At 51.2% G+C, this 26,393-nt stretch overlaps 5 protein-coding genes across 5 annotated transcripts; 1 reads left to right on the top strand and 4 right to left on the bottom strand.

Annotated features, from left to right (window-relative positions):
- Window positions 1–1,867: 1,867 nt before the first annotated feature.
- Window positions 1,868–2,828, top strand: ASPACDRAFT_78266 (uncharacterized protein). Its single transcript, XM_020205150.1, has one exon. The coding sequence runs from the start codon at window positions 2,099–2,101 to the stop codon at window positions 2,675–2,677; it is 579 nt and encodes a 192-aa protein (XP_020056712.1). The 5' UTR covers window positions 1,868–2,098; the 3' UTR covers window positions 2,678–2,828.
- Window positions 2,829–7,590: 4,762 nt separating this feature from the next.
- On the bottom strand, window positions 7,591–8,187 carry ASPACDRAFT_60208 (uncharacterized protein; the record flags this gene model as incomplete). Its single annotated transcript, XM_020203541.1, has 1 exon — window positions 7,591–8,187. One exon carries the CDS (start codon window positions 8,185–8,187, stop codon window positions 7,591–7,593), a length of 597 nt encoding a protein of 198 aa, XP_020056711.1.
- Window positions 8,188–10,292: 2,105 nt separating this feature from the next.
- ASPACDRAFT_60207 (uncharacterized protein) lies at window positions 10,293–11,551 on the bottom strand (the record flags this gene model as incomplete). The annotated part of the gene is made up of 4 exons (XM_020203540.1): window positions 10,293–10,301; window positions 10,356–10,854; window positions 10,919–11,121; window positions 11,438–11,551. 4 exons carry the CDS (start codon window positions 11,549–11,551, stop codon window positions 10,293–10,295), a joined length of 825 nt encoding a protein of 274 aa, XP_020056710.1.
- Window positions 11,552–20,102: 8,551 nt separating this feature from the next.
- On the bottom strand, window positions 20,103–23,747 carry ASPACDRAFT_1880721 (uncharacterized protein). Its single transcript, XM_020198212.1, has 3 exons — window positions 23,361–23,747; window positions 22,317–23,147; window positions 20,103–22,263 (listed from the first exon to the last, which is right to left on the bottom strand). Exons 1-3 carry the CDS (start codon window positions 23,571–23,573, stop codon window positions 20,263–20,265), a joined length of 3,045 nt encoding a protein of 1,014 aa, XP_020056709.1. The 5' UTR covers window positions 23,574–23,747; the 3' UTR covers window positions 20,103–20,262.
- A 907-nt stretch (window positions 23,748–24,654) lies between these two features.
- On the bottom strand, window positions 24,655–26,073 carry ASPACDRAFT_42950 (S-adenosylmethionine synthetase; the record flags this gene model as incomplete). The annotated part of the gene is made up of 4 exons (XM_020201184.1): window positions 24,655–25,655; window positions 25,711–25,738; window positions 25,860–25,917; window positions 25,991–26,073. 4 exons carry the CDS (start codon window positions 26,071–26,073, stop codon window positions 24,655–24,657), a joined length of 1,170 nt encoding a protein of 389 aa, XP_020056708.1.
- Between the last annotated feature and the right edge of the window lie 320 nt (window positions 26,074–26,393).

Here is a 26,393-nt window from a genome sequence, read left to right as displayed (position 1 = left end):
CGCTCTGGAAACGGACAAAATTATTGGAGAGCCAAACCAAGGACCAGAAAGTACGAAAGTCGATCCACGAAAAACCTTCTGATTAACCTTAAGGTTCGCCTCCCGAATCATTGTCATGTTGTCAATCATGAACAATGAATGAGATCATGTTTTCGTAACCCCGGGGGGGGGGGGGGGGTTGAATACATTCGGAAAATGTTTATTGCGCCGACCGTACTCCGTAGAAGAACCTTTTTTGACATCATGCTTGTTGTGGTGTGATGAATCGGGTTAGGTGACTTTTTGGCTCATTGTTTTCTTGACGGCCTTTGGGGAGAAAAGGAAAGGAAGATTAGTCATGCGCCACTGATCGGCTTTCATAGAGCAGAAAACCGATCCCGAGTCGTTCATCATTGACTCGGTCGATATTGCTGTTGCTAAGCAGATTTAGTAATCTACATGGAAAGGGGGAATAGGAAAGTGCAGCGAAACGAAAAAAAAAAGATGAAAAAAACCAAGATGCGCGTACCTGACTACGAGTCGAGGGGCACTCCGAAACTAGTTCCCAACCCCGCCAGGTTTATTAGGAGGAATAAGCGCCGAAGGAACAGCACAGAGCAAGTATTAAGGTTCTAGGTCGTTATAGAATCACCTGGACACTGGATTTTTGCTCTCCCTTCCCCAATGCCCACATGCACACCGGCGAGCGTTTCCCCTGCAACCCTAAGCGCACAGGGCAGGGTTGCTCTAGGGCCGATCTGGATTAGTGTTACTGTCTTTAGCAAGGGGCACTAGTCCTCTTTCGGATCACGACCCCGCAGATTTGGGCCAATCACGCGGACGACCACGCATATCCCTTGCTGCTTGTTCAGGCATTCTAAAGTTCTGGAGCTGCACATGGGACAGGGTCAATGGCCGTTGGAAAAACCGACCTGCTTACCCCTCATTTTCGTGGGTTTGTTATCGAGATGGAAGATATGGGCTTTTGTATCGATGAGAGACAATCAGAGAAAAGAGGTCGCGAGAGGTTGACACAATTGGAAAAAACTCAGCGGAAGCCCACTCCCGGAGACGCGCGCGCCCACAGCCAACTCACTTTCTTACTAAGGCAGAGAACCTCGCTCCAGTTCCCAAGCCTGACCAGACTCGCTCGCCGGTGTCGAACATTCCATGGATTGCCGTCGGACCCGGACCCACTACAAAGGTCAGCTGCCCGACCAGTTTTGTAAGGTGGAGTCAAGTCGAGGCCCTTTTTTGACTCTTCTTTTTTTTCTCTACTGCTTTCCCCGGTAACCAGGACTGGAGAGCAGTAAAGATCATCCGAATGCTGACTGTACATCGTACATACCTTTTTCCATGTGGGAAGACGTGCGCGTTCCCTTTTTCGCCTCCTCCCAACTGAATTTTACTCATACTCTCTGCCGTCCAGATTTAATCCCTGTCGCTCACCACGACTCTCAATCATCACCCGATGGAGGGAATCGATAGCATGATGGCTGTAGCGAATGTAGGCAGGGGAACAATACATACCCTTTCGTACAGAAAACGTGGTGGCTTGATACATACAATAGTGTGGTGCACAGGTAAATAGGCGTGTGGTATAACGAGTCTAGACCCGGGGATCTTCCGCTTGCAGAATCTGCCAGATCAGATGGTCACGACTCACCAACCCGGATTTCTCTTTTCGGAGTTCCGTCACCACTACTGTGGTAATTTTCCCACTGCAGTGTGCAGTGCAGTGCAAGGTGCTGGGCGCGGTTCCTCCCTCCCTCCCCCCTCTCCCCTCCAGCTCCTCCAGAACCCTCTGCCGACTCCCCTCCGCCATATTTCTTCTCTCTACCTCCCCCCTCTCCTCATCCTGGCTCTCCCTCTTCTTTCTTCTTCTTTCCAGATTTTCACTCCAGATCACTCAAAAAGCCAATCTCCGCGCCTTCAAGCCACTCTCCTAGGCATTGTATCCACATCTACCACACTGCACTCGCACGCGCGACTAGCACTTAATCTCATCCAAGTAGTTGAGTCACATCTTGACACTCCCACCTAGGGAGTATTCATCCAAAGTGATCTTGAATCATCATCATCATCATCATATCTATTATATCACCAGTTCGTCAACACAATGGCGGTTACAACCATCGATATCATCCCTAAGACCTCTTCCTCTCCGCTGTCCTCCAACAACCCTTCCATGAATAAGCGCTGGCCCCCTCTTGCCGACAAGACCTCCCTCCCCTACAAGCTCACCACTTTGTCGCGTCAGAAATTGGCCCGCGAGGCCACTGCTCCCGACCCGGACATCCGTCGCTGCCTTGGTCACTTCCGCCTGCACTGCCGGTCCATGGAATGGGCGCAGAAGGATATGTCGACGCGCATCAACTCGTTCGAGATGGAGGACGACGAGTCCGAGGATGAGGAGGACCGGGACGATGAGAACAAGAAGCTTCCCGACGACCGCAAGGACGAAGACCTCACTTCGATCAAGCCGGCCTCCACTGAGCCTGCCGACAAAGCTACCTCTGAACTGGAGACCACCACAGTCCACGTGAGCTTCCACGTCTCGGCACCTCCAGCTGCCGATAAGGAGAAGGAGAAGGAAGGGCTTCTCGAGAAGGGCCGCAACTGCTTGGAGAAGACGGTGCAAAGGAAACACTTCTGGCCCTCGCCGGGTCAATGCCTGCCTGTTCGGATTGCAGGTTGATTTTCCACGACGCTATCAACTACTCAACCCATCTCTCAACTCTCTTGATACCTCGACATCCTATCTTCAAAACGACTCACCTCTTCGCCTACAAAACATGTCTCAAATCCGACCAAACAAAATCCCGAAAATCCACCACAAACCTACCACCTCTAATATCTAATTATGACGCCACGAAGCTACGATTTTCATTTTTTTCGTTTCAACCTGTTACCACCACCATCTGTTCATCTATACATATAACCAGCGGAGTTCGAATTTCGATCATCTTTTCTTTTTCTTGTGGACGGGTTCCATTACTAGCTTGGCGTCGGTGTGCATAGCTATTTTACATGATCAACGGTGCTAATTGCAGAAAGGATCGGAGCACAGCGAACTGGGATGCGGCCAGACAGCACAGAGCATTGGATATGGATTGGGAATGTATTTACATTTTTTTTGTGTCTATCAAAAAGTCAAACCTCCAGATCAAAACATCTCAAAATGAATAACAAAATGAAAAAAACAAGTCAAACATCCTGCTCTCTTCAATGATTGGCTGTATAGTCTTCTTACCTGTCAATCATTCCTGATAATCGTCTGCTTAGTTTCTACTCAATGACTCAAAACCCCAGACCAGACATCCCCAGAATCCCCCAGGCCAACTCATGTGACCCACGGAGGAAGTGGATAACCGAAACCAGTCTAGCGTATAAAGGATGCATATCTAGTTTAATGCACCCGATTAATCAGAACCACACAACTTGAGCAAACTCAGCAAAGAGGTATTCATGTATGAGTCAAATCACCCCCACAACCCAACTCAATTACACGTACCTACCCTCCCTCAATCCAAAACCTACAATCAAAGAGGAAATACTCAACAAAAACCTACTCCACAATCAACCCATCCCTCCCACCGGCAACTCTCCCAGCGAAACCCTCGCCTAAACTATCAGTAACTTACATACTGTATGTGAAAAGTTCAAGGTCCCGTAACGCAACGATGATGCAACCCCCGGGCCCCTGTACCTTTCACCTTTACTCCTGCCCGCCCGCCCACCCGCCAATCGGGTGACTTGCACATCTTCCCATCCAATGCCATGCCATACCGTCAACACCGTGAATTGTACTACACGGGTTAGTACCCACCTTTCCGTAGCACCGCCGCCCGGGGCTCAGCTTCTATGGCCAATTGCCACATTTGTGTCATTGCTTCGATCATTGAGTTTGATGTTGAGTGGGTGTGGGGATGGACCTTGGGGGCGGATACTTGGTTGAGCACTAGGTGTGCGGTGGAGTAGGTTTGCTCCTGGGTACCTCAGGACAGTTGTGGAAGGATTCGCGGGCTGGATGGGGGGATGCGGCTCTGGTCTTGACGTAGGGTTTGGGGCAATGGGTTGGGTTGAGTTCATGTCATTGCTTGGTGTGGGATGGTGTGGTGTGGTAGGGCTGATTGAGGCTTTTGGGGCGTTGGGTCCACTTCGGTTGCTTTGGTGTGTATGGTTGGGGGGATGGTACCTACGTAGGGTATGATGTTATTCTGGGGCCCCGGGCCCCGGGTTTGATGGGAAGGTAAGTGGTGTGAGGTGCCACGGTGGTGTGGTGATGCATATGTCCTGTACCGTACCTGTAGGGGGCAGTACTTCGCGACGGGTAGGTTGCCACTTGGGACTTTTGATGATGACGGGGAGTTATTTGGTTGAATATGATGTAGGGGTTGTTTGCTTTGCTTCCCTGCTCGCTTGAATGGAGGGAGGCGAATTCTTGAGGTAGGTAAACTTGTTTGATGCGGTGAGAATGTTTATGATGATTGGATGGAGTATAATGTGCTGTTTGGCATGTACACTATACTTGCTATGCATTCAAGGCGATTGAGTACACTCACTGTATCTACGACCTCGGGATACATTCGAATGCTATGTTGCCTACAGAAGATACACCCTTGGCATGTGTCACCTCGATATGCCGATGAGTCGCCGCAGTCGCCTTGACGTCGATCCATGCCTCACCCACCGGAAGGCATCGTATGGCGATGTCAGGCCATGCTTCACATCCGTGGCGTGAACCACTTCCAAGGCTTCCAACAAACGCATTCGCTGAGGTATTGTGCGGTGTAATTGCACAGCTCTCGTATCTTGATTTCTACTCTTGGGTACAATACAGCCGTCGTGAGGTTGTCCGCAAACGATACTGGTCGGTTGGCCGCGTGAAAAAAACATCTACTATCCGCCGAAGCCGCAGTCAGGGCCCAAGCTATAAGGATGAGGTTGTTGGATTATGCTGCAGTAGCCATAGGGGCGGGGTTTTGGTAGGAGATGCGTAAGAACAGTTTAGCCTGTAGATTATAGCTAAGAAAAAATGGAAGATTTGAATAAGATAGACTTTATTATGCGATAGTATGAGAGCGATGCTAATTGAAGCTCTAGCCGGAACATAAAAAGCTTGGAACACTGCTTCAAGATGCGTGATGCTATTCAGACCTGCCCAGGAGCATTCAAAGGCGGATGTGAAGCGGAGCGGGCGGAGCGGAGGTGCGACGGCAGTTTCATGGCGGGCCGCCGCCCTCTCCCAGAGATCTCCCGGCGGTGACATCATCATCGCATCTACAACATCGACGACAACGCAGGAAGCATCACCTACACCACTTCTCATCGATCGTATCCTTATCCTGCGCCCTTCCACCAGCTCTACGAAGGCATTACCAACGAAGCATGACCACCTCCATTCTGAATTTCCCGTCCACCGCTCCCGATCGCCATCCCACCCGCCGACCAAACGGTGCGGGTCTCCATCATCGACAAGTACAGCAGCCCACTTGATCAATGAGTACAGTACGGCCCAAACCCAACCGACCACCACTGACCAAAACATCAAACCGCAGTGGCTCGCGCCTCGATCTAACATCCGTCCCTACAAAGGCTGCGACCGCTACCGGGTCAGTGCCTAGCTTCTCCTTCCTAATCTCACACATCCCCTCCTCCCAAACCTCCTCTTCGACCTCGACATCCTAAGCGGCACTATCGACGCCGTAATATAGAGCTACCCACACTTCGATCACACCAGCGACCTCACCACCTTCAACTCCCGACAACCACCGCCCTCATCGTCGGCCTGGGCTTCCAACCAACCTTTCTACCAGACAGGCTACACAACCAACCCCATCCCCCTCCCCTCCACTAACACCCCTTCACCAACCGCAGCACCATCCACGAAATAAACTTCAACCCCGCGCACAATAAACAAAACTGCATCGCCCGCTTCGAAGCCCACGACCACTTCCACGATACCAGATCCACTTCCTTCACACCCCCAGCCACACAGTCGCGCACATCTGCGCCCTCCCGCGCACCACCGCCAATTATGTCAACGTTTCGTGCCCCTCTCGAGGAGATTCGGCCTTCGCCTGTGCTCCGCGGAGTTGGCATTCCCAGAAGGCCGCGGCGAGTGGTTTGAGGCGGTAAATTGGGCGGCGCAGAAGCCGCGGACACAGTCGTTCTATTGACTCGCGCCGGAGTTGAATCATGATCTGGCGGAGGAAGAGTGGATGATTGAGGGGTTTGATGAAGTTGGATGCAGTGCCAGAAGTATGGATTATTATTGCGCATTGCGCATGATGCATCGATGAAGAAGGTAAGTACCGTGGGGTGGGGCTTCCTACCCGAGAGGACGATGAGTGCGGTGGTTCGAGGAGGGGTGGAAGGAGAGGTGTCGATGGAGGTTTCTGGGGAGGATGTTGAGGCCATCATTAAAGAGGGTTCGTAGGGTGATGGTGGTTTTGGGGTTGGTCTTGGAAATAGCGAAGATGATTTGGGTGTAGAATACTGAGTACATCGATCGGCCTATGTACTACCATACATGGATACCCCCGTACAGACCCCAAACGCAAAATCCTATAGAAGAAATGGAAGCCCTCCCAAACTTACGATTCTGCCTCCCTTGCCGAATTTGTGGGGTAGGGCGCTAATCAGCTTCTAGCTGTAGAACACACATGAACATCCCTGCAACCAACCCGGCCTAGCCCATCCCGCTAAGACTGGTCTTGCATGCAAATAAGCATCTTATTTCTTCCTCTCGTTAGGGCGGGCTGTCGACAATAATAGTAAGTAGCTAGCTACACAGGATTAAACATGCCTCTACTGTCCACTCGTATAGCAAGTTCTAGCAATTAGCCCTATGGGTGTTGCTGCTCACACCCCAAATCTATTCCTCTTGTACTGTACTACCAAGAGCCATCCGCAACGGCTAAGACATCAAGCACTAATTAACACCGACTAGACTAGCTAGCTCCACGCCACATCCCTTGGCATATAATACTTTGTTCAAGTCACAGCAAGTTGATTCTGAGCTGGAAGCTGATAAATAACGATAAAGTCTTTTGTTTTCTTTTGGAAAAAGGGAGATGATGAATACATGGATGCTACATTCGAGGGGGGGGGGTTGGCATACGGCGGGGATAACATGCAGGAATGAACCCTGAGTTTGTCCTAGGAAAGTCAGTGTTTCTGCCTGAGGCATTTATAAGACTACATGTGACAGCCTCTGGTCAGAGGTATGTTCTTGGTGGTAGGTAGCGGTCATAGCCTGTCGCTGATGATGCATGCGATACATTCGTAATGTCGCCATCGCTCAATGTTTCCCAACGGGGCCAATCGATTTCATTCGTTCAAGAGTAATATGAGAATAGTAGGAGAGAAGGAGGAGATTTGAAACAAACACTAGGTAATTCAAGTAATCAACATTAGTATTCTTTTTCTTCGGAAATTATTAAGGTACTAAGCCTCGGCCCCAGACAGGGCCAGCACACGTACATACCACCGATAGTACTAGGGCATCAATCGAAGCAAGTGCCAGGGGTTCGCTCGCCTCCATACCGTAACGGGACCTATTCCCGCGCCCGGGGGAAGGAAACCACCCAGGTGTAGTAGATGCCATTATTTAGCCTCTGCGATCAACAAACCCGAGACCCGAATCTTTTCCACATCATTCACATAAAGCTTCGGCGGATGAACCCTGGCATCCACAAATACGTGTCCAAACGGCACATCAGGCGCGACGCGGTGATACACATACCCAGCTTCTGACGGTACAGCCCCCGGTTGCGCATCACTCAGCATTCTCCGGATAAGGCTCACTCGATCAGGGAGCTTCCAGGCCCGGTTCCTGGGGCCGATGGCATCGACAATCACATAACTCCGGGGCGCCACGGGGCTTATCGTGCGGTAACACACTTCTAGAAATGTATTCATCGAGTTCCGGGTCACTGCTTCAACTGTCTCGTTGGGCTCAAGGGGTGCAGGAATGTTTGCGAGCACCACGCACTCGCTGCCGATCATGACCACGACCGCGGCGGTATTGCTCAGGAGCTTTGCAGTTCCGATGGCTCTGAATTCGATCTTGCCACTCTTATTGCCCTTCTTGTTCTCTCTGGAGTCTGGGCCTGGAGCGGCGAAGGTAATGCTGCCCACGGCCCCGGGTCCGATGACGGCCACTTCGCCGGCCAGGATGGCTTGTTCGAATCTGCGAGCCATCTTGTCTCTTCCACTCGAAAATAATAAGATGCTGTGTGATTGGATGGCCCTGTGCTTGGGCTGTGAAAGTGAGTGTAGTGTAGGAGTGTATAAATTGCAGAGTGGGAGGTCGATGGTGTGGAAGTTCGTTGGTTCGAGCTGTGAATTTATAGCAGGACTCGATCCTAGCAGTAGGCGTACGGGGCTTCAAAGGGCATTGTCAGGTGTATTTCAAGGTCGACTCGACAAAGGACGTTTGATGAAGTATATCTGTAAGCGTTCTGAAAGTAAAGTGCGATGAGGTACGGTAGGGCTGAGTCGCTTGGGTCTCGGGAATAACATTTGGATCAACGTGTGTAGGACGTCCGATCGCAATGTGGGGGAATTCAGCTGCAGGCTTTGTTTGCGAAAAGGTCTCGGAAGATAGATTCAGAAGAGTCTTTGCTTTAGCCTTGTGATGCATGTGTGGAGGTTCTCTTGGTGTGGAGTTGAAAGGAAAGAACTGGTGAGAGCTTGGTCGAAAGGATGAATGCAAGCAAAGACAAAAAAAAGCTAAAAGGATGAGAGAACAACCTCAAGAGCACGGAAGAAAAAAAATCATTGTTTCACTATGGAGGCCTTGGAGCTCCTCATTATGATGCTTGTATGCCTGCAAAACACTTCAGCCTTCTGGTAGGGGATGATCTGAGTGCTGTTTGTTGATGCGACATGTGCTTGGTGATTACGGAGGGTATAGCTGAGAAGGTTCGTCTGCTGGCAGGAAAACTCTAGTAGAACATAAAAATGAGGGGTCTGTTAGCATACAAGGGTGGTTGTAAAATAAAAAGGACTGGAAATCAGAGAGCTAGGCCATGTGTGTTGGGAAAAGGATTGAGTGTGAACTCTCAAATATCCTGAAATGGCTGTAACCTCATGTGGGTCGTGAGAAAAAGTCGTACTCGGATGGATGTCTCCTCGTCCTGGGATTACTCTGACATGTGTGGGAGGAAGTGGCTACCGACTGGAAAGTCACGCCGTCGAACTTGGGGATGGCGATGAGCCAGGACGGTCGGTGAGGCAACACCAAATACAGAGCGAAATGGCTAGATAGATGAGGATGGGCAAAAGATCATCTAACAAGAGACTGGCTTGCTTGGTAGTATACTAGGAGCCAAGGCAAAGCTCATCATCGCGACTGCAGAGTGTAGAGAACAAGAAATCCCAGTGGTATCCTGGCCATCGCGAATAACCTCATGTTCCCTCCCCCTGCGTACAAGCACAGCCCGCCAACTAAGCCATCCAAAAAGACCACAAAGAAGGCGCTGGGAACCTCATAAACATCAAGAATCATCTCTACAATGGAGTTGGTACGATATCATAGTCAAATTGCAAAAAGCTCACCGCGGCTGCGCGTGGAGGGGAAAGGCTACGAAAACCCCCGGGGTGGTTTTGCAGACGAGGCCGCGACAGCGCGCGATCTCGTACCCAGGACTTCCAAAGCTGGGAGCGGAGGCCAACCCGCTTATCTATGGTTACCCTGGTGTTTGTTAGCTATACATAACGGGGGGGTATATGTTCGCACTGGTTCGCCGAGAAGGGAAGCCCTTGAGTGCCTAATCCGCCAGGCAGACGTATGTTGGTGCCTGATGCGGGTACCTTTCTGCCCTGAAAGTCAGGCATAAACATGCTGATGCCTTAGGCGCCGGATCGATGCCGGCTCGCTGCCTTGATATTGTCTCTTTTATGGAGCTGCAGGTGTAAGATTCACTCTTTCTTTGAATCTAAGCGAATAATGGACAGCCTTAGATGTCTACAAGCTCGAGTATCTATTATCGACCAGCGATGCTGAGCCCAAGTCGCACCCGCTTCGTCGGAGCAGCTGAATGCATGCAGCCCAAGATAATGCCCGCGCATAGGGCTAGATAACAAGGAACCTACTAACTTCATGCCCCGAGCTCGAATGCCAGATTCCCAATATCATTCTACCTTAATTAGATATAGATAACGATCAGCAATAATGAGAAAGTCAAGAGGAGTAATTCCACCTTGTCGACTGCTGTATTCAAACTGGATATTACCATCGTTCATGGAAGTTTCAGTGACCACTTGTTACAGAGGCCTGTGTGGATTTAATATTTTCGGAGCAGTCAATTGACCTAAAATCATCCGTCAGTTTTCATATGGGACAGAATATGATGAGACGAACTTACAGTTCCAAAGGCAGTTTCAGCCTTGAAAAAAAACTTCTCATTTCCCGGCAAAACTTTCGCCAGGGCTAACGCATCCCGAATCGCCTTTACCTTTGCTTGCCGGTCCACGCAATATTCAAGCTCCGGCATGGAATTGCCACAAGTGTGAAAGATACCTATCCTTTTCTTAGAGCTATATCTGATGCATTCGTGTCTGGCTCGGTAGAGAATCCCTGGCCCATGTCGAGCACCAGGTGCTGAAGGCGTGTTGCCGCACTGTGTGCGAGCTATCCCAACACATTGCGAAAATAACAGACCACTTCTTTGTGAAAAAGGCGTCATATCAGTGAGAAGGGCTAAGACCTCTTTGAAGTTGACTCTTATCTTAGTGATGACAAGTTGCTCGACATTATCGTTGCCGTCGCCATAGCACAGCGACCAGTCAACCTTCCCTGCGAATTCAATGCCATAATCATCGAACCGGCCCATTATGAGCGTCTCATACTCGTGGTAAGTAGCACTGATATGACCGAAAGTCGTCTTTCTTGCTTATCACCAGCTCGAGCGGTCTTCTAAGCACAAACCCGTAATGATAAATACCTCTGTCACTTGGCGAAGAAGCTCCAAAGCACATATCAATGTCTGCCTTCTCGTCATTCTCCACCCCGTTCACCACAGACTTCTTCTCTTCCTGATTCTTCTTCTTTGCGAGACGTTCCTTCTTTCCAGCCTTGGCTAGTGGCATATGGTTTTCGCCCAGCTCACTGCGGACTAGCCAGGAATATTGCTAGAGTAACTGAAGACAAAGGATCGCGTATCATCACTCAGTGTCGGGATGTTTGCATGCGGACTGCGATGTCCCCGCACTCCCAGTCTATTGTTCCAGACTGCCAGTCCTGGGCTTGTTCGGTGAAGCCGCTCAGTGCTCTTGCAAGCTCATCTCTCCACCGTTGATTGAGTTTCAAGAAGCATTTCTGGAGCGTGGACCCCATCTCCTTACAAAACGAGGCAGAACGAATCAATGCACGCTTGCATCACAGCTCTATCCTGCTGTGGCAGCTCAGTCAGGATCTGTTCACTTGACGCTTCGCTGAAGTGCTCACCGAGATTTCGCGTACCGCGATCTCTAGGGCTGGGAGGAGACATCCTTGTCCGTGAAACTCGTCCATTGGGAGAAGGGCTTGGCCGCGGGAATCCCATAGATGCAGTGGAGACATGTTTAGGCTGCACTTTGCCCATAGACTGCTGTCCCAACAAGTTATCAGAACGCCTGAGAGCCGTAGAAGACGTGTCAAGGTCACTTGCATGGCCAATGGCTCACAGCTCGGAAGTGGCCATTCTGTCTCGTCAGTGGTTTCTAAACGGTACCGGTCCTAGACTTTACAAGCCCAGAATCCTCGTGATAGCGACAATGGAATTGGGCTTCTATCGGCTTTCTATCGGCTTTGTGGACTATGTCCATTCCTTCCTCGATGCGAGAGGGAGTTCTAGTCGACTGATTATGTCGGCGTACCATTACTTATGCGATGGCAGCCAGGAAGGGTTCTCCTGGGAGTTGCATCGTCAGTAGATGGACCCTGACTCTGTCATAATATGGAGGCACCCATCCCCCAGTAGACGTGCAGCTTCTTGCTCAAGGTGATGGTATGTTTTGCAAGGGGTGAACGGTAACAGGATTTGACCTCAGTAATTGATTCCGTCACGACGAGCCAGGTTATAATCCCTTCAATCAACGGGCGCTAACTCGTGACATTACAGGAAGGGACCGCTGGTGTAGGGGTAAGGGCGGGTGCTACCCTGGAGGCATAAGCAGACCCGAACAATACTGGCTCAACAGAATCGACCATATGCAATAACTTCGAGGTTGACTGGACTAAACGACAGCATCCAAGGAAGATTCATAGGAGCTCAGCATGTTTCTTGTCAAAGGCAGCTGCGAATCGTTCGCAATCGTGCTCCGAGGTCTTCCTGGCTGCGGACCATAAATAACTTCAGCATATGCCGCTCGAAGGCCGAGGCCCCGGTTGCATAATCGCCTTCATCGATGAGTGGGAGGTCAGTGTTATATTTCGGATCAACAGCCATCGCAAAGGGCGGCAAAGGGCTGCACAAAGTTGTCAAGAGCTGACAGGACTGGAAAGCCTTTGTCCCCTCCAGAGCTTGTGATCAAGCACTCCATCCTGAAGACGGTCAATTCCATGTGACTTCTGGCTTTGTGCCATTGCAGAATATGTTGAGCAAGGGTTTCTCTGCTGACTTACTTGTCTTTCATAGATGTCCACAGCACTAGCCAATCTTGCTTCCCTTCAGTCGAATATATCTGTTTGGTTCGTTCAGGAGACAATCTAAAGTCGCAGCTCTAACATTGTGGAAGTTGTCGACATCACGGCTTGCAGTTCCATTGCTTTTCTCGAAGCTCAATATGAGGGCTGATATCACCTTCAGGAGATGAAATTGGCTTCTTCAATGTGCAATTTCTAGATCCGAGCTTAAGAAGACTGTTCAATGGCTTGCCGATCAGACCAGTAAGCCTCGCTAGCCTGTTCTTGTCTGAGTCCTTTCCTCCAACCTCATTCTTTTTCTTAATCGCAATTGCCTTTTTTCTCCGTGGCTTCTGCTTCTTGGCCTTTATGAAGTTCTCAAAGCCCACACCGAGTAAAAAAGTAAATGCCTCGAGCACCTGCTCAGGGCTTGAGAATAGGTTACCATCCCGGTTGTCTCTGACTTCGGACGTGCAGGAGCATAGGAGCAGCATGACAACAAGCCTAGTCTCCATGATGAAGGTGACTGCGCGGATCCATACCGCCTAGACTGTGACAGTATCTTCAAAACTGTGCAGCATCATGACTTCAACATCCAGGTCATCTTGGATGTGGAAGGTGGAAGATGGCAGAAGGACGCTCATCGAACAGCGCTATTTTTGCGCCCTGCTATTGGTTTTTCGCAGTTTTTCCTGCCATGCAGGAGAAGCTACCAGAATGAGCTCCCGCCTAGTCCTCAAGGTCAGTAAGGCTTCGAGGTCCTCCCTGTCCTGGTAGCGTAATGTTTTGGGAATCATTGCGAAAGGACTTGTCTGTGTACTCTGTGAGCTGTTTGCTGTTCTGCCTCTGGTCCTTCAAGTAGGTCCTCGATTTCGTTGGGTGTTTTCGCAAGTGTCATTGATAATGCCTGGTCGACCATTACTGCTATCCAGTAGGTATCACCGGCATCGTATGTGCTCGACTTACGAGCGAGTTGTACACGTGCCTTTCCACCAAGAACTTCATGCGTCCATTCGGGTTCTTTTCATCAGTCTGTAGTTCTACCATGATCTCCAATGGGGTACAGTTCTGAGGTTCTCGACTCGAGATCATCGCTTTTCGGGACCGTCGTCCTCAGTTGCTGGTTTAACAGTTGCTTGCCCCCTGCCTTATGCATTCCAATTTCTGTCCACTCTTCCCACACGCGGACATTCCTCACTTCTGCAGGTATCGTCATCGTGCCATGACAACCCAGAATGCGTAGGTTGAATCGTTCTTCGTGAAGTGCCTCCCCAGGCCGCAATCGTCTTGTTCTTCATGGGCGACAGATTCTTCAAAAACTCGACTCTCTTCATTATCTCTCCCAAGAGTTCCTGGTCGAGTCCTAGGTCCTTCAAGACAGCGCGAGCGCGCATGAGTATAGTCAAACTGACGCGATAGTTCCACTCTTTCGACACCCGGACGACCCCTTCTCTTCTCCTGCTTCTTGTTCAGTTTCGACTGTGTGAGATCTGGTCAAGCATCCCAGGTGGCTGATATTGTACCAGGCAGAAGCTTCACATCTAGCCCTTCGCAAAGAAGTTGGGTCACGTTGACGGTTTGGAATGTCTTGTCCTTCGTAATAATCAGACACAAGGTCTTGTCTTCCAATTCCATTCTCCCCATTCCAAAGTATAGCTCCCCGAAGAGCAGATGTGGCCTGACCCGTCTCCTTTGACCCACGCTTCCGTTGCTGGTAGGGGATTCTAGTAAAGCAGACATCGTCCTAGACTCGAACACTCCAGTTCTGTCTTTCGAAAGATCGAATACCGTGTAGTAGTACGCCGACGATAAACCGGTAATCTCAACCTCCTCCACAGCTTGCTGAAGTGCTGGCTCAGCCGCTGTAAAAGCTTCTATTAAGTGGTATATAGCTGTACACATGGCTTGCAGAAGCCTCGCTTTTGCCCCTTAACTGTGATCAGATCATAACTTTCTGTTTGAAAGTCATGTCAATTTGCAATGATGTAGCCCACTTTCGGATACTAGACCTGATGATGTTCACGCAAAGACTTTGCCATCGTTGTAGATATTCTAGATGTAGGCAGTGGTGTTGGTCCTTTCTTCCAGAACATTCTGCAACCGTCACTTGACCAAGGTAGCACAGGTACAGCACATTCGCTTGCAAGCAGGCTCCCTGCGCAAAATATCGTGGCCCGATTTATGACGGGTTAGAGACTCTGATACCTGGGGTTGTGTCATCTTGCAAAGACTGACGGTATGATATGCGCTGCTTCAATGTGAGCTGAGTTTGTAGCTCTCAGAGTGCCAGTTTCCATTCATCTGTCTCAAGCCTCCAGATGAACCGCGGCGAGTGTCCTCACGCTTAAGACACTTTTCTCGTAATGTTGGACTTGATGTTTGTGGGCTTTGGAGAGTCGCAATGACAGCTGCTACATAGCGCTGTCTCGTAGGATGTTTGCTCAGCGGCAGTTTCGTATGTGTCATTGTCGTCGCTATCCTCGCCTTCACTATCTGCATCAGGGTGGGTACGACCGGAGATGTGAGGTTAATGCACAGGCACCAAGGGCGTGGGCGTCTAGCATTCCATCTTTCTGCTCATGTTGCTGCTGCTGCATGATTCGCGCGGGGGTTTGTCGAACAGGGCGTCATCCAAGGACAGGTCCTCCATCATTGCTCTGATTGTACTGGTCAGCCATCAGGGGTAGTCCCAATGCTCGAGCGCCTAATTTAGCATAGCCCATCCCCACTGGCTCCTGATTAATGTCATGGCTGAGGGCTAAGCTTGGCTGGTCAGTATCTCAAGCTTGAGAAAGAATAACGTATGTCATTGGGTTGATTCCCTTGACCAAGTGTAGTCCAGAAGACACAGCACTCTTCTTCACTCATTTCATTGAGTCCCCAGGATTCATAATCGCTGACTAAGGAAGCTGACAGGCAGACTCTAGACCAGACCAGTCGGTAGTAATCGAAAAGTTCAGTGAACGAAGAAGGATTCTGAACCCTTTCTGGTTCTGACGCGCAACTGCCCAGCAGGCCACAAACACCATAGTAATGTGGTAAGTAAATGAGGGCTCGATCTGAACTTTTGCACCAACGTTTCATTGCTCAGAGGCTATTGCACCCTCTGCAAGGATCAGGACTTGTGATCGATCTGCATACAGTTATTGCACTTCTGTCCACAACCGCCACCGACACACATCTCGAAGGCGTCCATGCAGCATATGCCGCACACCTAACCGGGAGGAAGCTGGTCAGCGCTAGTCACGAGGATGCCCTCGCAGAGCTGAGCCCATATATCCATCAGCCAGCAGCACTGATTTGCCAACTAAGAGGGTGCTTCCTCTTGGGAAAAAGTACTGCGCATTCTCGTCGGTGACACCCGCGCGCGGCTGGACCGTGTGAAAAGAACGGAAGTCAAGACCGGCGACAATATCCAACACCGCTCGCGACCTGACAAGGGCTGCAAAATATGTCCGGGACCGCTGCTTCGATTCCAGTGTAGTCGAGACCGAATGATATCATACTGTAGATGGCAGAAGGCGGGACGGGCGAGGCCTCGGCCGATGAGGCCGTTAGGTCAATGATAGTAGCGGCAGGGAGGGGGAGTAACCTCAGGGGTTCCCAGCAAATGGAGCATATTAGAGGTGTAGGTTCAGCTTTCTTTGCGAACAGAGGTACCAGACTACTAAACCAAGGTAAGCAAGTGTCTCTCACGCAAGCAATAAACTGGCGCGTACCGGGAACAAGAGCACATTTTTGCGTGCGTTTGCCTGGCGACCCTATTCGCTACCGATTAGCTAGGAGCGCAAGCTGACCATGCAGAGAGAAAGGAGGATTTGCTATCTCTTCCAGTCCCATAAGGACAGTCGAGGCTACTATGACCAGGTTGTTTGTGTCGCAGTATGATCATCCGCGTTCAACATGCTTCCCTAGAAGTTGTCAACAAGGCTAGAGACATCCTCACTGTCCTCGAAACTGACAGAAACAAGGATTTGTCTGGCTGGGAACCATGTCATTCTGTGAGACATGACTTTTGGCACAGCAGTTGTTGTTAGGATGCTCGAACGTGACCTCAAGCAAGCAGACTTGAGCAAGGGGGTACGGTCTAGCTCAGATGGTCTCGCGAACGGAAGATGCTCAACTCAGTGGTTTTTGTGGTGTTTTGCTCAACATGAGATACATATCAGACTATCGAGATAAGGTCATTTAGCACCACGTTCCAAGAGCAGTCCTATTTTTTGTCATTAAAGATTGGATATGCGCATGGGAACGTCTCATACCAGACCGCAGCGTCGAAGCATTTTTCAAAATAGGCATGAAGTTGTCTAAGACCTGTCGTATCCTGGAGCTTCAGGTCGTCTCTACTCCGCAGTATCAAAAGTTGTAGACTTTCTCGGTCCCCAATAATCCTTTAGTTGTGCTGTTTCAGTACTGAGGCCGAGCTTGTTCTGGTTTCTTGGTTAGAACATCGCTCATGTCAGCGACAAATAGCAGGACCTTCTCTTGCTCCTAAGAGAACATTGCCCAGACTACTTGCTCAAAAAGAGCCCCAGGTGGCCGGAACGTTCAATAAAATAGGCCGTTATACTCAAATTCGATTGATCGAGACCTTGCACGAGGATTGGGCTACCATGGGTTGGCTTTGCGGTCAATGCTTTGCAGTGATCCGGATCCATGAACGGTTCTGATTTGACGGATTAAGATGCTGGCACTGGGATTGGCGGGCTCCTAAGCCAACAACTGCGTATTTCCAAGTGTCCGAGGTCAATGCGCATCAGTCCCAAGGTCCATGCCTGTGACCAATTGGCCAAATCAAGAGCTTCAGACTGGACAATGCTGAAACGACTGAATTAAATCCTTCGTTTGGGCTGAGGAGTGCAAAGTCCGGAGTTCTGGGTTGTTTACTGCCGCTGCACTTGAAGTCGCTGAATTGCTGACCGATGCTTTGGGAAGAGAGTGCCATTCCCATCGCCTGGGTGATATGTCGGTTAAACCTTCCCTGCAGCCCGTACTCATCGCCAACTCTGACGTGCTCTTGGTTCATCCCCTGGAGGCTCAAAGATGGAAGATTCCCCCGGTGTCTAGCTGCACTGGGAAACACTGGGTGGGTTCTTTCCCACGAGCGATCCACTGGGCTCAATGACGGAGGTAGTAGCAGGACCACAGATCTTCTGAACTTCTTGCGGTGTTTTTGAGGAAGCCCTGGCTGGTTTGCCCGCTTCCTAACTGCAAGCTAACTGTACCAGATGAGTCACCAATCACGGTACTCTATTTCTGTTCAATTGTAGGGCTGGGATTCTGGCTAGCCCTCCTCGCCCTCTTATCCGGCCTGTTTGTAGCATCACTGCTTGAAGACAGCGGCCGGCTTGCAGCTGAACCCGTACGGCTCGTCCAACGGTTGCTAATGGAGATATCTAGGATGCTCCTCTGCGTTCAATTTCAGCTGTTGAACCACCCCATTAAGTCTTTCATCGGCAATGCTCTTCTTTCTAGGTAGGCAAGATTTGCAGTCTATTGCTGTTCGGACAAGGTTCAAGTACATTGCCTGGTCCTGTACCAGAGATGAAACCCGCAGCGCCGGTTGGCAGAGGTGAATTTTAAGGTTTTCGCGACGATGATTTTAGCCCATGTGCGGTCCTTGATCTTGTTTCAATCGCATGCTACTGTAGACTGGACGAAGAAGTTGGACCTGTGCATAACATAAGTAGGAAGCCCCAATGCTTCAGTGTGCCGCGGTTGACGGTTGTTTCCTTCGCCCACCGTAGGCCATCGATGCGATGGTGTCGATTTTCTCCTTTTAATTAGTCGGTAAGGATGTGCAACCACTCGCACTCATCAAACGTCACACTCTTCCCATGCTGCAGACGCTTTGCGTTCAAGGCGTATTCCGAAGTTTGCCATCTGGAAGAGCCATTTTTTGCCGAAGCTCACTTTGACGGGTCCTTCTTGTCTTCAGCAAGGGCATGGTCTTGATCAGCTTCGATTCACTCTGGTGTAAGCATAGTCGAACGGTCACCGGGGGCTGTTCCGTGGTAGGTAGTCTCTTTTTGGGCGCAAAATCCCTGAAAGTATAGTAAGTTCTGCTTGACTAAGCATATCGGTCAAAGACAAGTCTTTGCTAAGTAAGGCCAACTAGACAAACACAGTCTCGAATAGGCGTGTCCTGACCGGCTTGCAGGTCTGGTAGGGTTGTCTGCAGCCCATTTAGAGGTCCACGTGCCTGTCTATCCCACTGCCTGCATATGTCGCAAATTGGGACACAGCTCCCAATCGTGCTGACCGCAAAGGCACAACAAAAAAAGAGTTGCCCACGAATCGCACGCAGCGCAAGGATCAGGTCGACTCTCCATACCACACTCCCGAAGACCAACCCGCTCAGGGGGTGTACATGGTATGTTTTGACAACATCGATTCCTCGATTTCGTTTCCCCTGAAACAATCCCTCGCTACCAAAGCCTGTGTATCAACCAAGCTCGGCTATGCTTAGAAATCAGGTACTGTGAAGGTATATCTCATTGTCGTAGGAAGATCCCGACACGCAAGATATAGCCATGCGTTGTTAGTCCTCAAGTCGTTATGTCGTACCATCTTGGCGATGAGTAATCTTGGACGGACTGAGAAGAAAGTGTAGAAACAACGAATAAGAGTGATTTGGGGCGAACTGGGAGGAGGGGGATGGAAAATCGGGCGAGGATACCTAAAATCAATAATTAGCCCTCAGGAATCTCGCGTACGTAACGCCGTTTTCCGCGACACGGAGTCATAGTCCTCTGCGTTGCCTTATGCGGCACCTTATCCCACGCACCCTCTACCGGGATTATGGGTAAGTCCATAAGTGGATTCATCTTGGAAAATGTGTCAAACCTCGGAGCCGCTCCGCATCCGCGTCTTCGAGGTAGAGACTGGTGATGTTGGTGGTAAGTAGATGTTAGATCCCAGGCCTGGGCATAGTGCATCTAGACTGATGGAGACTTCATACTAGGATTATGTTAGTATCCCAGATAATATGACTTCATGTATGGAACGAAGTTGATCAAAATACTTATAATACTTCCCAGGGCCTATGGGTTCGTTTTCTTCTCTCTCTGTTGGGGTCTTGGAGTAGTCTAGGCTTGTTATTCTTGAGGCTGGTCCCTGGGTTGAAGTCGCTGGGTCTTGGATAGCTGATATGGTTGACATTTGAAGTCAGAAGAAGGATTTGGAACATTTCATCGCTGGTTTGATGATGTGGGAGAGAGTGTGGAGGATGGAGGATGGAGAGGAAGAAGGAAGGAAGGAAGGAAGAGAAAAGATGGAGAATGAGAATGGAATATATAGAGCGGGTGAAAGACGATTAACAGGGAAAAGATAGGGAACGGGAAGGAGGAAGAACCAGAAGAAGTTAATATACTGTACAAGCAGAAAAATGGAGCTATGATGAATAAAACAATTGACTTGACCACGAAGAGATCAATGAGAACCATTCACTACAGGGCTTTTGTGATTCACTAAGCAAGTGGAGAGCCTTGAATGAAAACCTAAAGATGCTTGTCCCATTCTATATACCTTCACTATCTGGATATATCAATAAACTAGTACGCTGGGACCAGAACAAAAAGAATGTGCCCAGTAGACGCCCGCTGAATGCATGACAAGTAAAAGCACCGCCAATGTATCACTAACTCAAGAACAAAGTGCTCAAACGCCTACATTGCAAGATCATCATCATCCCACCCCAGTGCCGAATAGATTGATTTCTCCGGCGTAACCGGCACCGCGGCTGAGGTGGCCGGCACCATCAGCTTGGCAGCACTGGGCTTCCGCACCGGCGTGCTGAACACGGCTGCCGGCGCTTTGACGGGGGTTTCAACGGAAAGAACATGGCTGGGGACCGGGTTGTCTTCAGGGATTGGTATCCCAGCGGGGAGAGCGGCGGGTATGAGGGCCGGTTTGGGGGGTGTCTCCATCACCATCGATGGCTTGACGCGCGGAAGGAAGGTGTCCACGTGCCGACGAGACTGCACCGGTGTGGAGGGGGCCATGTCCACAGGGCGCGGTGCTGCTGGCACCGCCGATTGACGGGGCGGGACCCTGAAGAGGGCACCGGAGCCACTCGACAAAGGTGATGCCGTGGGATCAGCCAAGAGTGGTTGGGCTGGACGACGAATTGGGGTCTCCTGGACCGTGCTACCTGCGCCACGACCGGATGACCCAAAGAACAAGGAACCAGACCGAACAGTCGAGCCAGGGATCACCTGGGGCTCACTATTGAAGGGAGAGGACATTGAGAACGTGGGCTGAGAGATGGATGAGGACTGCACGAAAGTCGTGGGGACAGGAGGCATCCCCACGACAGCATCCTTCTTGCGACTGCCCTTCTTAGGTGTGGCTGCGACTTGCACTCCTTGTCCCATGGGATTACGCACGGGGTTCTTCGGCTTCCGGGAGCTGGTGCTGTGCACAGTACCAGTCGAATGCCGCTTAACGGCATCATCAGCAATATCCTTGGCCACGAGTTCGCGGTTAGGCTTGCGCAGAGCGTTGATGGCCGCATCCAGTTCCTTCTTATGCTCTACCAGCATCTGCATCTTCTTGAGCTTCGTCTCGTGCTGACGCGTGACGGCGTTCAGGTCGACTTCGCGGTTTTCAGCGCGTTTGGCCTTCTGGATTCCTCCACGCACGCTTGCCCCAGCGATCGGTAACAATGGATCCAAGGAATTGCGTCTCGCCTCGGCCTGCGCCGGCGTAGTGTTGGACCGGCTCAAAGACGGGGTGAGGCGAGGCTGAGACGTCATCTGATCTGTAAGGACACGCTGGAAGGTACGACGACGAGACTGCTTCTGCGCCTGTTGCCGTTCAACAGGAGTACCAGGCTCTCCCTTGGGCGCCTTCTTGGTCTGAGTCTGCTTCGTGAAAGGTGAAACAGCACTCGAGACGCCTAGTTTCCGAGTAATCGACTTGCACTTATCGGGCAGACGGGATGCATAGAAAGGAATAATCACTTCCGTGCAGAAGTCCCGCACAGCGTCGCTCTCGACCTTCTTTCCGGAGAGGTGGTTCTGACCGTACGTCGCACCTGCATCAGGAACCACAGACTCCTCAAAGCTGACAGCGTACCAGATGCACAGTCGGTCAAGGTGAAGTTCGAGCATGGTATTCAAATCCTGCTGCTTCTTGTTCTTCGACTCCTTCTTGGCGGGTGCCTCTGGCGCACCTTCAGCACCGTCAGTCTGTTTGGTCTGCTCACCCTCAGCAGCAGCCGCTTCAAGAGACATTGTTTCCAAGATGAGAAGGATTTGCAATTGCGTTTCGCGCAGGCGTAGATCAGCAATCATCCTCTTAGACTCCGTCTCTCTCGACGTAGGGCCTTCCGCGGACAGTCCCTGATCGCTGAGCGTCCGGTTCTTCCACCACTTGCGCACCAGATCAGTTTCTTCAGGGTAGAGCCCATTCTTGCCAAGCTTCTTCTTTGTGCTCTTGCGTTTCTTCTTCTTGGTTACCGCTTCATCATCCGTCAAAGTAAGTAGCACATCACTAAGCATAGCAGGTAGGGTCTTGCGATACTTGAGATCCATCTTCTTAGCGACAAGGATAGCTTCCCTGTAAAAGTCAATCAAATCCTGAGGTCTACTGCCTTCGGACGCGGACGATTGAAACGCAGCCCGGCAGCGCGCAAGAGGACCTTTAGCAAAGTACGCCACAGACGTCTAACACTCCCAGTCAGCATATACACCTCAAGCCAAAGACACATCAAACTCACCTTCGAGATATAAAGCGCCTGCAAATACTGCTCGCGCAGGTTATCCAAGAAGTCCTGCGGGGACCGTAGCGCATCCGCAGCCTCCTGCGACAGCGCCTGAGCAGCATCAACACCCGCATCAGCATCAGCATCAGCACCAGCACAAGCATCCATCCCCAGAACACTCGAGCTCCTCTCCAACGGAACGGCAATCTGAGGCGTCACAGCCTGCGAGTCCTGGCCATGAGCAGCATCCTTCCGCGGCGGCACCTCACACTCAACCGTCCCAGCAAAAACAACAGCAACCTCCACCTTGGCCCTCTTCCCCACCTGCTGCAAGCCCTGAGAATCAGGCTCCTCAATCCTCGCCGCAGCCCACCACTCCCCCCCTCCAACACTACCTTTGCCCTTACTGTCCTCTTCCTCCCCATATTCCTGCACATCAAGACCGATCCCCTCATCATAAACCCCCCCACCAATCTCAGCACGCACCCCTTCTTTCCCAGCAACAACCAACTCCCCCTCCCCAACCGCCTCGGCGACCCTCAACAACGCAAAGATCCCCTTCTTCACCCGCTCCACAACCACCAGCCCGCCACCGGGGGCCATCCTAGCAGCAAGCACCATCTTCTCCCGACTCGTCGGAGCAGCAGCACCGCCATGATAGTATTCAAGGATCGGGATATGTGCGACGAAAAGACATCCCGACTGGACTTGCGAGGACGACGACGACGACGCGGAGGCGACACTGTGCGGTGCGTAGTCCAGCCAGGCGAGTGGGATGCGAGAACGCGGGATCAGAGCAATAGGCGCGAGAACGAATGGTTCTTGGGAGAGAGAGGTGGTGGGTGCCTTAACTCCTCAATTAGTTTTTCCATAGACCGTAGAATATAGTGTAGTGTAACGTGGTGTCCTATACGTCGTAATGAATCAAGAATGCAAGTGAGGGACGCTACCAGCGGAGCATCACAAGCAGGTATTGCCGGGGAAGGGCGGTACAAGTAATGGAAGAACACAAGAACACAAGAACTATAGAACCAGAAAGACATTCCAACAAAAACATACCCGGATCGTAATCGGCCGCGAGATCCAATCAGTCGGTGGCCCAGAGGAGCAAGACCCCGACGTAAGAGCTGGGTCGAAGCATGTTCTGCGCTTCTTAAGCGGGGGAAGTACACTGTTGCTTTCGCCGTGGCTTTTCGGGTGGTGGGTTTGGGTGTGAGGGACTCGGTTCAGAGGGATGGGTTGGAGGGCGCCGGAGGACACGAGCGAGGCCATGGGCGTTTGTTTTGGACGGCGTAGAGGAGCGATCTAGTTCATGCTGTGGGTTTCCGTTTGATAGTATCCGGAGAGCAAGACCCGGGGAATCTAGTGCAGTCGGCGTGTAACAAGGGTCTAGGTCTATTTGGTTGTGGTGAGCAGAGGAGGAAAAGGGCTCTTCGAGGATTGCGGTGACGCGCGATGCTCCGTCCGCCATCACGCGTCCGCGCGGCGGAGCGCGGGGTATCCCATTAAGAAAGCGGTCTGCTCGGCGGTCAGGTGCCGGCTTTTGCATGTTGGCACGAGCAGCTTGCACTTATACGGTGGGCTACTCGTGCCAAATTGCAAATACGAACTATCCCAGAAGAAATCATGAAGTATTTGGGCTATCGACCCAAACTTCAAATTCTCTCTCAGGATTTGCGCATTGCTTCTTTTGAGGAGTGTTCTTTTCTCTCCTTTTTTTCTTCTATTTTTGAAGCGCTGGCATTGACAAGATTTGAGATATTTGACTACATTTGTGATGTTACGACTCCAGCACAGGCTAAATCGGCTTACTCCTACGTGACTACAAATGAATCAGATCTTCACAACACAGGCATAGCCTGTCCTTCATTAATCTATATTGCTAATTTTGAATTAGCAGCTCATGATGACCGAAAGAACATCCGTTCCTTCCCCATCTATGCGATTGCTCCTATCGGAAACTTCCGAAAGTCCAGACCGAGGGACCCGACGGACAACACCACATGCCGAAGCCACGCACCGCGCGACTCCGAAGGCACTCGTGGTCTGGCCCATCGAGTCCCCCGGGACCCTGGAGGAGGCAGTGTTGAAGACTTTCGCTCCCGAAAACGCCGTGTAACAACCCTCCCAATATATGAAAAGTGGTATCATGTTGAATTTATCCTCGCCGAACCCGCCTCTTGTGGAGACGACCATGCAAAAAGTGGACAAACAATCCAAAGGAAACAATTGCTTTTTTTTGACATGTCTATGCTCATGCTTTGAGTTGTTGAAAACAAAGCAAAATCATCACATTCGTAACGCAAACATACTCACAAGAGAAGCAGGTGCTCGGGTACAGCGTTTGACACGCTTAGTACTTGAGAGCCTTAGGCTTCTCCCAGGAGAAGGACTGGTTGGTGAAGTGACCGTTCTTGGCGGTCTGGAAGTAGATGGGCTTGGCCAGGTCAAGCTCCTTGACGATGACACCGGGGCGGAGATCGAAGTTGTTGCGGATGATCTCGACGAGCTCGTCAGAGGACTTCTCGGAGGTGCCGTAGGTCTCGACGAAGATGGAGAGGGGCTCAGCGACACCGATGGCGTAGGAGAGCTGGACGAGGGCACGGCGGGCAAGGCCGGCGTTGACGAGGGACTTGGCGATCCAACGGGCAACGTAGGCAGCGGAGCGGTCGACCTTGGAGTAGTCCTTGCCGGAGAAGGCACCACCACCGTGGGCACCCCAGCCACCGTAGGTGTCGACGATGATCTTACGACCGGTCAGACCGGCATCACCCTGGGGACCACCGATGACGAAGCGGCCGGAGGGCTGGAGGTGGTAGACGGTGCGGTCATCGAGGAGCTCAGCGGGGATGACCTTCTTGATGATCTTCTCCTTGAGGACAGCACGGAGCTCCTCAGTGGTGACGTCCTCGCTGTGCTGGGCAGAGATGACGATGGTGTCCACACGGAGGGGCTTGACGGCACCGTTGTCGTGGGCGTACTCAATGGTGACCTGGGTCTTGGTGTCGGGGCGGAGCCAGGGGATGGAGCCGTCGTTGCGGGCCTCCTTCATGGCGCTGTTCAGTCTGTGGGAGAGGAGAAGGGTGAGGGGGAGGAGCTCAGGGGTCTCGTCGGTGGCATAACCGAACATGATACCCTGGTCACCGGCACCGAGCTTCTCAAGAGCCTCCTCGTAGTGGAGACCCTGGGCGATATCGGGAGACTGCTGCTCAATAGCAACCAAGACGTTGCAGGTCTTGTAGTCGAAACCCTTGGCGGAGTCATCGTAGCCGATGTCCTGGATGGCACCACGGATGACCTTCTGGTAGTCGAGCTTGGCCTGGGTGGTGATTTCACCGAAAACCATGACCATACCTAGGGGGGGCTTGTCAGAACAATAGCCACGTCAACAAGGGAAAACAATGCATACCAGTCTTGGTGGCAGTCTCGCAGGCAACCTGAGGGGTGCGCGTTAGTGATTGGTTCGATGCACGAAAGAAAAAAAAAAGACCCCGCGTAGATAACGGCAGCCAATCAGAGGGGAGTATGCGCAAAGGCCCGAGATGGAGGGGCACGTACCTTGGAGAGGGGGTCCTCAGCAAGGCAGGCATCGAGGATGGCATCGGAGACCTGATCGCTGTTGGATTGTCAGCAGGAGAGTCTGGCAAGGCAAATACATTCTTCTGAGCGAAGAAGAGCGAGGAACGCACGCAATCTTATCAGGGTGACCCTCTCCGACGGACTCGGAGGTGAACAGGAAAGTTCCGGTCTTGGGGTTAGCGACGCTGCCCATTGTGATGAGAGGAGATATGTGATGTGATTAAAGATACGAAAAGGGAGAAAAGCGAAGGAGAAAGAGGTGGGATTGAGGGAGGAGAAGAAGATGAAGAGAGAGAAAAGGAGAAGAAGTAAGCGAGGAGGTGGAAGGAAGGGGTAGAAATGAAAAGAATAAAAAGAAGGGGGGGAGGGAGTGGGAAGGCAGTGGGAGAGGGGGAGAAAATGAATGGGAGCCCCGCCGGTCTCTCTCCCTCCCCGTATTAATGTCTTTCCGATGGCGCGATTTGGCTCCGGCGGTGACGGATGGCAATAGTAGAAAGAAAAAAAAAAAAAAAA

Source organism: Aspergillus aculeatus (assembly GCF_001890905.1).
Source record: "Aspergillus aculeatus ATCC 16872 unplaced genomic scaffold ASPACscaffold_7, whole genome shotgun sequence".
NCBI classification, from domain to species: Eukaryota; Fungi; Ascomycota; class Eurotiomycetes; order Eurotiales; family Aspergillaceae; genus Aspergillus; species Aspergillus aculeatus.
The sequence above is the reverse complement of the archived record's forward strand: the minus strand, read 5'-3'. Positions and strand labels throughout refer to the sequence as shown.